General features: G+C 35.9%; 2 protein-coding genes across 2 annotated transcripts in view; one reads left to right on the top strand and one right to left on the bottom strand.

Moving 5' to 3' along the window:
• LOC134744237 (26S proteasome non-ATPase regulatory subunit 12) overlaps positions 1-14,135 on the top strand; it is a 423,568-nt gene that overhangs the window by 341,260 nt on the left and 68,173 nt on the right. The window lies entirely within an intron of this gene.
• The window catches only part of LOC134744205 (uncharacterized), a 52,525-nt gene that overhangs the window by 20,846 nt on the left and 17,544 nt on the right, over positions 1-14,135 (bottom strand). The window contains exon 2 of the mRNA XM_063677924.1: positions 12,364-12,464. Coding sequence (XP_063533994.1) covers positions 12,364-12,464 — 101 coding nt within the window. The remainder of the gene's footprint in view (positions 1-12,363; positions 12,465-14,135) is intronic.

Below are 14,135 nucleotides of genomic sequence, written 5' to 3' on the forward strand. Positions count from 1 at the left end.
TAGACTTGTCAGAATGATATAAGATTGATAAGTTTTGATATGTCCATACTTGCTCTAGTTATGGGCTCGCATGATGAAGAACAAATACATGAAAGCGTCCAAAACGTAAACAATGTAGATTCATAATATAAAACTTGATAAAAACCGTATTTGCGCCGAATGCACCAGACACCAAACATTGCTTATAATCTAACTATTTGCTGATAAGTTGAGTGCAATTTAAGTGGTCACTCCTAGCTAAATCTTCTTTATTGCACATTCTCGTACGAGCCACGGTAAATTGATATTGGATTAAGTTCACAACCAACCTTGCCATTGTTCGTGGCCTTAGGTACTCTATATTTTCTGCTGGAGCTGTAACTTACTCAACTAGTCTGCGAGTTGAACAAACTGTAGGGAAAAATGAAAACATTTACCGAAAAATTAAACCGTTCCGATGGATTCAATAACCCAATAAATAACGATTAAAGTTATCTCCGCGAGTGCCAGCCCTAAATTATTCATTTTTGCGCAAACTGCGAATTGAAAAATATAATATCGTCAGTTATCAAGGGAAGACATCAATCCGAGGCTGACAACGCAAATTCGCGGAATGAAATACCGCGCAGCGCGAACTTTGTACGACGATATTAATTCCGAGCCGAGTAGAATTTCTCGTCAGCGGCTAACATAAGCAAAGCATTTATTAGGAAGTTTAATTCACACGAATTCCGAGACACTAATTAAATTCCTTCACATCTGGCCGACATACAACATGTGCCTATTTAGGTGTAGGCAAACATTTGTACATGTTGCTGTCGTTTAATTACAATGAATATTCATTATTTAAAATAAATTTACGCGCTCTCTGATGGGGTAGTAAACGTAACTCATATATTGCTCAATATATGAGTTACGTATACAATATACATTTACTTATTAAATATTCAGAATGAAGGAAACTGTCGAGAGCAGTATTCAGAAATAGAAGTTTTGGTATAAACGCCCGCGAGCTCGCCGTTTCGCTTAAGTTTTAACTATTAATGTTAGCCAGCGAAGTCTTCCGGTAATGAATATAAAATGCAGCTATTCTAGTCTACCACGAACTACGATATCGTTCAATACATTTTTAATTTCATGAAAACACATTTCAAGGATCCAAAGTGCAATTTATTTCTTACTAGAGAATTGACTAGTGTGGGAATAATACACGTGGAATAGTGTAGTACATTTCAATGCAAGTGTGGAAAGTGTGTTATTATTATGTATGAGCCGTAGGCGAATAAAATACCTACATGGGACAAATAAATAATAACACTTTCAAACGCAATGTACGTGTTACTACAACTACCTACGTTTTTTATTACATTTGCGTAAAAATCTCAATAAAACAAATATTGGTTACATGAGTATTACACTTACAGTTACGAATATTCCCTTGAACATGAATGATATTGCATATTATATTATTATTATCCAGCACTATAAAATACGTTCAGCGTTGATTTAAATTGCAAAAATTAATCACATTAATTTATTGCATTTAAGTAGAACGTGTTATTAACGCCAGCCGTCTTTCAGGCTTTAAACTTAGGCCTTGCCTTGTAGTACTAATAAAAAGTAAGATTGTTAGATTGATACTGAAATTCGAATGCACCTACAAGTCCTACAAGTATTATGATCAAAATAAAAAATATGGCATTAAATAATTAAACCTCAAATTTTAGCGAATCGCTTTAAGTTTTCTGACAGAGAAGTTATGCGCCGAATAGGGAAAGGACTCTTACTTATCCGGACCGTTCAGCGTAATATACGAAAATCGTGATTCCCATTTGTTCCATAGAACAGCGACGTCATAGAACTAAGTGATATTTCAATTTTCAATTATTTCATAAAACATAAGATTACCAAATATAATTTGTTCTATAGAACTATTATTCTATGGAACAAAATCATATAGCCTTATTGTCATTTGTTCTATAGAATACATGGCAAAATTGCATTTTAAAATTATTCCATGGAACTGACAAGGTACAAACAAAAAGCAAATAAATAACAACCAATAAGCTTTTTCGAGCTTCTGGTGTAGTTTAAATATATTGGGATAGGACAAATGTCAAAATCTCGAGAAGAAAGCTGGAATTCGGTTGGTATGTATGTTATTTAAAGATCCCGTTTCTATGTCCAGACTATTTCACGTTTGACTAGGTACCTACATCACGCACATACAAGTTAATTTTATTCACACTAGTTCGGGACAATGGAACTGACATTTTGGGATACCTTTTATTAATGGTAGAATGGAGAATGCTGACGATTCTGAGAAGGAAGAGTCCAAGTAAGTCCAGATTTGTAAGAATCAGGTTTTCAGTCTTTTTCTTTTGGCAAACGCTCTGTAACGTCGTTTGCAAAGGGTTGCCTAAAATACTAGTACGTAATTCTCTGGGACATCTAGGAAATGTAATTACTTGGAACAAAGTGAGATATAATAGTTTTATTTTGTTCTATTGCGTCACTGGCAAGTAAACTAGGGTAAAAAGTTAGTATGTAGTTCTATAGAACAAAATGAGAATATAAATCAGTTTGACATCATGCTAAACAATACCAGGGTACCTCAGGTGGACAGGGCAAAATACTTAGGCTTCACAATAGATTCCGGACTAACATGGTCCCCTCACATTGACCTCTTATGTGACAAGCTATCGTCGGCATGCTATGCGCTCTCAAGACTTGCACCGAGTTTGTCATTTAAAAATGTTAAAAAGGCATACTATGGATATTTCCAACAAACACTATGTTTATGTAAAACACTATGTTTTATGAATAAATGCTTGAATCTTGAATCTTAAATGCTGTTTTCTACGGAACGGAGTGTGGAACAAACGGGAATCACTCGTAGCGGCAGAGGCACTACATTGCGACGCGATTTGCCCTCGCGGGACTTGATGGCTCCTTAGTGCAAAAGTAGAGGTTATTAACGCCAATGACATCTAATTCTGGCTTTTACAATTATTGTAATTCAACGTCTAATGTTATTCAAAAAGAAAAAGTTATTTAATTAAGCTTATTAACCAAACTGTTTAAACTATACCGATAAAAAAAGCAAATACACCATGAATCTGTTTTTCTACTTACTTACTTAAAAGGATACCTTCTCGTAATTTCTATAGACGACTATAATTTATTCAATTTAAGTTGACAAACAAAACTGCGTATTCATTACTCATACACATTCATTTGAATTAAAAATGTATGTAAAAGCCCTAAAATAGCCCTTTTTCCTTTATCCTAATTCTGTATAAGCATAGTTGCTGGTGTGTGGTACGGCTTGAGTACGGCTGCACTAGTGGTGAATTGATATGCATTACGCCGTCGCCTGCAGGGTGCAGGCTCGCTGTAAATTTATACCCCGTTCGGAATCCCGCTACACGCTATTAACACATAAAGCAGATTAAACGATTCAATTTGTTTGTACCAATTTGAATCCGGGAATGCAGCGCGCGATTTAAAAAAATTATCCCTTGGGGATACAATTTCACGCCCAAGTTTTTATTAAAAGTATTACATTTACTTACTTGAATTACGTGTATGGGTTCCCTATTGTGTTGCAGAAAGTTTTTTGACATATTTTGGTCTGGCATAATTTTACTTGGCAGAATTACCTTTCGCATAGTATCATATAGCATACAATCACTTTGCAGTTTTATAATTTAGAACCATATTTTGGCATACTGTTGATGTTCATATTAGTCTTTTAAACGAATATTGATTTCGCAGATAAATGTATTGCATAATATTTAGGTGGCGTAAAGTTATCAAGTTGAGGCTTTCTCTACTTCGAATAAACCCTTTGTCGTTCCACGGTTCTCAAACTATCAGCATACAAAATTCCATCTAAGTCACTTTAGCGATTTAAACGTGAAGAGGTAACAGACAGACGGACAGAGTATGATGGAATTACTGTTTGCTAGTTTTTAAAGTGTGTCTATACGGTAAAATAATCAGTAACTATAAGGTCCGTCGGGTAAATATAAAATATTATAAAATTAATTTCATAATCTAATGATAGGTATGTTATGTTCTAACCTAATCTATTTTTCTGGCATTTGTTCGTTTTTGTATGAGGTTGCAGTTTTAACCTTTTTTTTTTTTTTTTTCGTCAGAAAATGCTTTTACGCATACCCGGGCTTGTAGAGGGAGCCCGGGTAATGCAGGACTCGACGGGTGTATGTTGCCCGTAATACCTGCTAAAAACTGACGTTGGCCGCTTCGCTGGCTTTAGGTGGGAACACGGGTCCACTTGCGTATTCTTAGTTTTAACCTAACCTAACCTACTTTTGTCCGTTTTTGTAGGGAGTCGCAGTTCTAACCTAACCTACTTTTCAGCTGTTCGTTTTGAAGGGGGTCGCAGCTCTAGCCTAACCTACTTTTCGGGCAGCTGTTCGTTTTTTGTCGTGTCATAATCTAATGATAGGTATGTTATGTTCTAACCTAATCTATTTTTCTGGCATTTGTTCGTTTTTGTATGAGGTTGCAGTTTTAACCTAAGCTAACCTACTTTTCTAGCAGCTGTCCGTTTTTGTAGGGAGTCGCAGTTCTAACCTAACCTACTTTTCTAGCAGCTGTTCGTTTTGAAGGGGGTCGCAGCTCTAACCTAACCTAACCTACTTTTCTGGCAGCTGCTAGTTTTTGTAGAGGGTCGCAGTTCTAACCTAACCTTACCTACTTTTATGGCAGTTGTTCGTTTTTGTAGGGGGTCGCAGTTCTAACCTAATCTAGTTTTCTGGCAGTCGTTCGTTTTTTATAGGAGGTTGCAGTTCCAGGGGTCTTGGGGTCTTACCTAACCCAATTTTCTGCTAGCAGAAAAAAACATTATGACATAATAAGAGTATGCTGCAGGATGATTATGGTACATAAAATGATGCTAAACTAAAAACGGCAAAAGTAATCTTCTGCTAATAACATGACATAGATGAGGGTAACCCATGTGTATGCCTTTTTGTTTGAAAAATTTATAATATTCATAATTTTTTTTTTTTTTCGTATACTTAGATAACACTGGTACCTAGGTAATATATATAGCAATTTATAGTACAGAATATATTTCTACCGAAGAAATGAACATGTAGCATCCTTTTTCTTACCTGTATATTGTTACTTACATGAACGTCTACAGGGCCCAGGGGCCCATTTCTCGAACGGTATTAGACTAATAATATTAGTCCACGAACTGCCAAATCGTATGGGTTACTATGGCAACACACCAATAATATTAGACTAATACCGTTCGAGAAATGGGCCCCAGAAGTCAATAATACAAGCCCATAGGTATAATATAACCTATTTTCTTTACAGGTCGCATGACATTTCTTACGTACCTACGTTAAATCTTAGTATAAAGGACAATACAATACAAATATTCTTTATTGCTCACCAATATGAAAAGAACATGACATACAAATTAAGCACTTAAACTATGGTAGACAACAGGCGGCAGGACTTTTACTAAACTCTAAACAACATTTCTACATTCCAGCCACATAGCAAACATGTCACCTGTAAAGTGCCGGTTCAACGGGTAACGACTTCGAAACGGTCTGACGTAACGAACGTACAGACTGACTCAGGAAAATCGACTTCGACAAACCCCGCAATATGCATGTCGAGAAAAGCGCTCGCAATAAAATTCCGCCAACTTTATTTTACTTTTATAAATATTAAACGGACTCCTCTTGAAAACAGAACAGTATTATAAAGAAAGGTTGCAGTGCAACGAGCCTTTAAACTTTCGTCACAAAAATGAATCCTTCAAAGTTGTGCCATCAAAGAGTAATAAAAACAAAGTGAAGCCACAACAATATGTTTTGGAACAAAAAATCCCTCGAGGCATGCATGTTAAAGTTCAACGGGAGGGGCACCGTGTAGAGCTGTTGAGGACTCTCCGTCGATGATACTCATCGAAGCCTTTCAACTCGCCCTGGCAATTGCCTTTGCTCCAAAAGAAACACTCTACGTTACCCTCTCAGTGCCTATTGTATCAAGGCGTCAATCACAGCGTTTGTCTATATCGTGATTCTCCATTCCATTGTGCAGTTATTAGATCGTTTTCAGTAACAAAAATGCAATAAATAACAATTTACATCAGCAAATCGTACCCATGATTCAAATATTGATTTAACAGTTTTATCATTTCAACAGAGTCTTAAGACAGTGTAGATTACTTATTGTGAGACACTGCAGTCTGAACTAATATAACGGTGTAAATCTGTAATACAGATCTCCAAAAATATATGTTTCGATTTCAATAAGCAATTACGTTAAGTGATGTGCCATGGGAATTTTTCGGAACAATGAATATTCCCTTATGGGAAATTTCCCGTTCCCGGGAATATTCCCCAAACATTGAAATGGAATATTGAAAGTTGAAATATAGACTAAGACGACAAGTATAACTGCGTTGAGTAAAATAAAGTAGCCATAAACCGTAAACTGCAAGTGGCTTCCCAAATAAAATACTTGGAAAGTGAGTTTGATTAAAACAGTCGCCACTTTGGGTTTTCAAAAAAAATACGGCATCACTTTAAGCCCCGGAAGTGCCTGGGATGCGAAATCTTAACGAAGTAGAAATTTTCTCCATACAAATACAAAAAAAAAAAATTTCGATGGGCAAACAAAATGGCTACAGTTTTTTTTATTGTATATTTTGATTATGCATTGCATTGCAAAAGATTTCACAAGAACCCGTCCTTAATACTCGTATGTATAAGAGTTTCTTGGTAAAAAGCTTACGGAACTCCACTATTCTTATTAGTACCTAACTTATTTTGACCCTGATTAAACTGTGATGATTAGTATCGACTTTGTTGATTAAAGATTATTATTGTTAAACATATTTTATTTTGGCCGGGTAATTATTGCCAGTAACTATGGGAAAATTCCCAGGGTGAATGGAAAATTATAACATTTAAAACCTTCGCGCTTTGAACACATATTAATCATAATCATAATCATTTATTTGCACATAAAAAGGGTTTTACATAGATATTATTAAATCACAATTAATAACGGGTCTATCGCGAATTTATTTTGTTACCTTTATTTACCTACGTTTGGGCACAGGTTTCACTGGTCGTGGTCGCGGCTTACTGACATCCCAGCAAATTCGCGATAGACCCGATTATAAATGTGATTTAATATGAATGGGAAATTTCCCGGGAATATAGGAAATTTACTTTGGCGGATGAGATACGGTTATTAATGTTTTTGAAAAAGGTTTAAGATGATTTCTGATAATAAAATAGTATATATAAGATGCACAATTGCAAAATTCCCCTATTTTCCCTTCAAAAGCGAAATTTCCCGGGAACGTTTCCGGGAACGGCACATCACTAAATTTACGTTTGATTGGCCGATAATTTATGCCTTGTCCATTAGGTACTCGAATAAGTTCATGACATTTTTCAATTTTCCCGTTGTCATTCTACTTATACTTGCATCAATAAGGAAGTTGAATTCGAATTTTACTTTGTGGACATTCAAATCAATCAAGATTTTGTCATGATTGCATTGACCTATGTGAGCTTTTTATATTTATTTAAGTATACATAGTATTTTACATTAAAAATAAATGATCAGGCTCTAATACATCTTGTCACTATTATCAAGAAAATAATCTCTAACATCAAGGATAATAGAGGAACGGATAAGGTTTCCTCCATATTATTATTAGATCAGACAGCTTTGTTGTTCCTAATAGGGGGTGCCATTGACTTTTGTTTTACGCAATAATCATTACCTACCCACTAAACAATCAACAAACAACCAATCGATACGCAATGTTATTTGTACAAAAGGAACAGTATATTTTCATAATATTAAGAATACAAAATAAAAACAAAGTTTCGAAAAAATACTAGTTCTTTAATTTACTCGTCTTGTACGAGTAAGTATGACCAAAGAAGCCTTTGAGTTTGTTCAAAAAAATTAGCATAAAATGCAAAGTAGGTACGTATTTTGCCTAACGTGGCAGCGCAGCGGTGGATTTGTAACCTGATGAAGGTATCTGAGTGAGACCGATGTAGGTATAACACACGAAATTTGAAACAATTTTCAAGTAAAATAACGAAAGTAATACTTTACAACCACGAGTTGGCAGGCAGCCAGCAGTCCGGCCGACAGTTTAAATAGTTTTATTAAATGCATCGCGCTTGAAACTCTTAAGGGCATTATGAGTTGATAAGTGAAGAAGTTTTAAGCCTTTATTGAATACTTTTGAGACTTTTTAATTATGTACATCCCAAAGTTCCGAGTTCTATGCATTTATTACATTGCCTAAGAACTTTATAAATTAAGTACGAGTAAATCACCATTTTAATACATTCATCAGCCAAAGTAAATAAATACATTTTGCTAACAGGCAAGTAAGTAGGTATATACTACCTTAGTAGGTATATACTACCTTATATTAACTCCAAGCTGCCCGCCCTTGTTAAAACAAAAACGTCAAGAGCAAATCTGCTCTTAAGTTACTTTGACTCGACCCTACTTAACGGCCCTGATTGTATCTCTATTTGGAAATTCTATTAATTAAGTAGAAAATGCGTCTGGAATAAGATAATGTATGGGATGCCTATATATAATAACTAAATAGGGAGCTATAGACTCTTAATTAGGAGAATCGCAGTATGTCAGTGAGAGATATTAGACTTATGAATGTTTCACGTTTATTGATTTTAAGTTTACGATGTACATACCTACTGTTGAAGTTCAGGTGGTTTGTTAAAAAAAACATTGGTTTTTACCTGATTGGGATAAATAGAACGGGGAAGCACAAAGAAACCCGAATAACTTGATGGATATTATTGTATGAAATGTGGTTAGATTAGCCACACAGTTTTGTAAATTGACAAATTAGGGTTTGATTACAGCACAGAAAACCACCTATGTGGATGACAGCAAGCCGCCGAGACTGTGCAATTTAAAGAAAAACACCTTAAGATACATAACCAATCATCATCTACGTAATTTCCAACGGAAATATAGTTAAAATGCGTTTCAAACTTCTTTTTACTTTTTTTCAAAAACGCGGTTTTAGATGTGTCTTAGGTTTGATGATTTTTCAAAAAATAGTATGGTCATGTAAGGGTCATGATATTTTTTTTGTATTAGGTAGCTTATATAACGTAGATTTAGGATCCATGTTTAACTTCATATCGAGCATAAGGACCCTTTAGCCACGGAACGTCACATTTTATTAATTTTGTCAATTAAAAAAAACCAGACAAGTGCGAGTCGGACTCGCCCACCGAGGGTTCCGTACTTTTTAGTATTTGTTGTTGTAGCGGCAACAGAAATACATCATCTGTAAAAAATTCAACTGTCTAGCTACTAGCTATACTCATGAGATACAGCCTAGTGACAGACAGACGGACAGACTGACAGCGGAGTCTTAGTAATAGGGTCCCTCTTTTACCCTTTGGGTACGGAACCCTAAAAATAAACTAGACAAAGTAGGTAGCTAAGCAATATCTTTCATGCCAAGATTATAGATATGTTATGCATTTTCAAACTTTACATTTCACACCGATCACTATAAAATGTCGTATAATCAGAGCACATAATTATTACTATTATTAGGTCTGCTTTCTTTAACACTATATTAGAAGGCAAGATAGAAGCGAGAAGAGGCCGCGGAAAACCACGAGCAAGCTACACACAACAACTGAAAGCGAAAGCAAATGTCGTGTCTTACAGGGACCTAAAGAGCCTGGCCGAGGACCGAGAAAACTGGCGCATACTCCACCGACAAGAGCCATGCTCTTAAATTATGAATGAAGGTCTGCAAATGCTCAAATAATATAACGTTTCTCATGCAATACCTACATAATATAACAAAGAGCCGTAGGTACAATAACTTGGCCTAAAACGACTAATGTAGGTACTTCCGTTTCTGTTTCACGAGGTTAGATCGACTTTTGAAACTTTTCAGTGTACAGAAATTATTCAACAATTTAAGGCTTAAGTCGCTTACGCGTAGGTATTAATTTGGTATTGTCACTTTGGTTTGAACATTTATGCTGAAGATTGACAATGACATGGTTCAACGCTCAACGGTCAACGCTGCAACGGTATCGCAACTCGGTTTGTTATTTTCTTTATACTGCTAAAATAAAAAAATACGATTATCCATATGTGACACACAACCTAATTTGTTAAGTAAATATATGTTTTACTATTTTACAAAGTAGGTATGTAATTCGCGGTAAGTTATTTGCGTCCGATGCAAATAATCGAGTTAAAGGAGGTAATAATGTCCGAACCATCAAAACATACCTACACAGAAATAAATGGGTAAGGTTCTTTTAGGGCAGCTGCGAGTAATGGTCTCATCGGGGGTATTTTCGTAACGTTATTCCAAGATCTCATTTAGTGTGTATGCCTTCATCTAGGGCTTTCACGTTTTTACAGTGCCTATAACAAGGCCTATGCCCAAAAGTGCGATGTTTATAGGCTGGTAATGATGTTAATAGTTTCATGTATAATCGAGAATAGATTTAACACTTTGTTATAAGTAAAACCAAATCAACGCAAACTAAGTGCGCAAGACAAGTGTGCAGAATAACATATTAATAATATTCTCAGCATGTTTACCATAACAAATATTTCTACGCGACCCTTGCCAAATTATTATACTTTTTAATGCGGACACAAAAGTTGTTATGTCCAAATCCCGGAGGGTCCCACTTTCCCGGAATGTTTTTCTTTTATCTCCTTTTTATCTTTGCTGTTTAGTGTGTATGTTAACATTATGTACTTACTAATGAACCTCCAGGTCTGTTTTCTTAAGTATGTTAAGTACATTTGTACTTCAAACCCATTTGTATATGTGACTGTTTGTGTTCTAAATAAAGTAAAAAAAAAAAAAAAAAAAAAAAAAAAAAAAAAAAAAAAAAAAAAAAAAAAAAAAAAAAAAAAAAAAAAAAAAGATGTAAACTCATCGTAGTTTTCGGTCGGGTTTCCCATTGCAATGTGTGTTTACTATGGAAATTTTGAGCTTTATTTGGTTGTCACATACAGAATGTTTTTTTTTCGATACGAGGATATGAAATTAAAAAAATAAAACGAATGACTGTTAGTTACTTACTTGTCTTTTTGGCCAATTGACCTACTGTGGTATCTAACATAAAAACATAACTGGCCTAGACTAGGATAATAATTAACCTATCATCATTGATTGTGTGTGAAAAAACCCTTAGATTCTTGCACAAAGCTACAAACTAAGAGTTCCCCAGACTTTCCCATTATTCATGGCATTGTCTGGTATTGTATTATTCTTATTGGGCTATTCATTTACGCTGGCATTTAGTAATTATTTACGACGCTACGTCGGCATGAGAGGAATGTAACCCAGGCCGTATATTCCCAAAGAGTAGCCGGGAGCATCGAGTTTTTAAAGCTCTTACCTGAACTTCATCGCAGGGCTTTGCCGCGGGTGTATCATAAAGGAGATCCCGAAGATGCGTTTTTTAACAATCCATTTCAAAATAATCTCGCAGACTTTAATTTATACGAAAGTGTCATGTGAGCTTCTAACTAACCCAAACGAAAAATTACGCTTAATTGCGATTAGCCTTGTTTACATACTATGTGTTCCTTCGCCAAATTGCAACTGGTAAATATCAGTTTCAATAAAACTCAAGCAGCCTGCATGGTTTCGAATCCACGAACATATAGGTTGCAATTGTTTCCTGACCTTAAGTTCCATAATACTATGTACATTTATGTGTATGTCACTTTATTGCACATAAACACAAGGTTTACCTAAAACAAAACAAAATAAAAAGAAAATATATAACATTTTATTTATATTTTTAGTTTGGCGAACTTATCCCTAAAAGGGAGTTACCATGGAGTTACCATGATTACCAGTACAATTTGACACTGGATTAACGGTTTAACTGGTTAACCCCGGGTTAGTGGGATGGTGCAAGTGGCGCTTAATGTTGGTTAGTCATTTATAGTCATATATTGGCGATTGGAATCACACTGATCGCACGCGTAAATTCTCGTAGCTTACCAAATACTGGTTTTCGAAATCCGTACAAGTAACCGCGAGTTACATATATAAGTTGGTTTGTCTTGGGAATACGAGTGCGGAGTGCCGGCGATTCGACTGGCTGCCAGATAGCGTCCGTGCCGTCCGCGCCTGAATCGCCTTTGGCTTCCCATCCCTGTGTGTGTGTGTGTGTGTGTGTTTTTTTTATGATTAGGAGGCAAACGAGCAGACGGATCACCTGATGGTAAGCGATTACCGCCGCCCATGGACACCCGCAACACAACAATGTTGTGTGTAACATAACATTCAACTATCGGAGATGTGCTCACCGAGTGCCGGCGACTGGCTGCCAGACAGCGTCGAGCGGCGCGTGCGCTGGTGGCGGTGGATCCGTGCCGTCAGCGCCTGAATCACCTTTGGCTTCCCATCCCTGTAACAAATCAATTGCTTTAGTACTTATTTCGTTATAGTAAAAGTTCGAAGGAAAAGCCGTGCGACTCTGGAGTGTGTATAGTTATTGACTCGTTAAGAGGATAATGGACAGCCGCTTCTCTATACAAAGTAGTCCCCATTTTCTTCCCTGGATATCGACATTATGGAAAATATTGATACACAATTTAAGGATGACTCACGTTAGACCGGGCTGTGACCGGGCCGGAGCTTCCGGCGCTTACTTTTGTATGACATGACAGGTGATCACGTGATGTTTTCCATAGAAAACTAAGCGCCGGAAGCTCCGGCCCGGTCACGGCCCGGTCTAACGTGAGTCATCCTTTATTGTATATTAACCATAACTACATATGCCCCTTTGTTCGATTTTTTTAGATTTTTGATTATTTTAAGATAAGACTTAGAAGTAGAGTTATATCCTCGAGCGAGAATATTCTCCATACAAAACAAAAAACGTTCTCGAGAATGGCAATACTCTAGTTAGAAGCGTCAAACAAATTCCATACAAAATTTTAAAAACCCCCAAATCTTATAATACTTAAGAGCCAACAGGAGTGGTCATTTCTCCATACAAACGTACTCGACTGTTTCCTCCGTGGTTTTTGAAGCTAGAGCAATGATTTTTTCAACACAAATTAATATTGTCAATATCTGTGTCGGTGTGTTTTGCTTTTTTTGATATTTTTGTTTTTTAAGGCGCTAGAGCCCTTCACACATGGCCAAAAATGGCCTCACTGACTATGCCGCAATGAGAGGCGTGGTATTCAAAACTGGTATCAATTAGCCAAAAAATCAAAACAGTCCGACACAGACAATTTCATAATCATTTAGATTTCCAAATTTGGTTACGATTGGTTAAGTTTTGGAGGAGGAAACAGTCGAGTACAAAACCTCGATTTTTGAGATTTTTACGCAGGATTTTTCGCCTAAGCTGCAGTTGTTCTTATCGCACTAATTTTAGGGGCGGGGTCAAGTTTCTAAATACGTACACAGACAGAAAAGTGATGGGCAATAGTCGACATTAAATGTCGATAATCTAGTGATGTGATAAGATCGATAAACCATTTTGAAAGTCGCGATTTGCCTCTTAGTAGGCGAAGTAAGTAAAGTGAGTATGCACTTTGGCCTCAGGGGATATCGTTTAACACTATTTATTATTCCTTGGTTCATACAAAGCTGAGCTGACGCACTAGCTACGAGATTAAGTCCTGGTAACCCGCGAAAAAGGGAGGGGAAAAGTCGGCTTCTGCGGTCCAGTTTGCCTCTATTTCTACATATCTGTTGCTATGAGATCAAATTTGGTATAATTATTGTGTAAATTAGGGACGAATAATTTATTTTAGAAATAATAGTTTCACATTTTCATACACAAATCTGAATATATGAACGAAACATTAAAATCATATATAATTTTTGGTCACTGATTTGCTCTTTAGAAGCAAATTGTGGTGATTTGCACTAAAAATTAATTACACAATTTAGTCCATTTATTCGTTATTTAGAAAAGTATCAGTTCTAAGTACGTATTCATACATTTGATTGTAAAAAGAATTAATAATACTTTGGTTAAAATATTGTTTTATATTTTACAATTTTCACTATTATTCTAAAATTTATTTTAAATAAAGTATTACTTCTATTAAATCGTTTA

The sequence above is a fragment of the Cydia strobilella genome, chromosome 9, assembly GCF_947568885.1.
Source record: "Cydia strobilella chromosome 9, ilCydStro3.1, whole genome shotgun sequence".
NCBI lineage: Eukaryota > Metazoa > Arthropoda > Insecta > Lepidoptera > Tortricidae > Cydia > Cydia strobilella.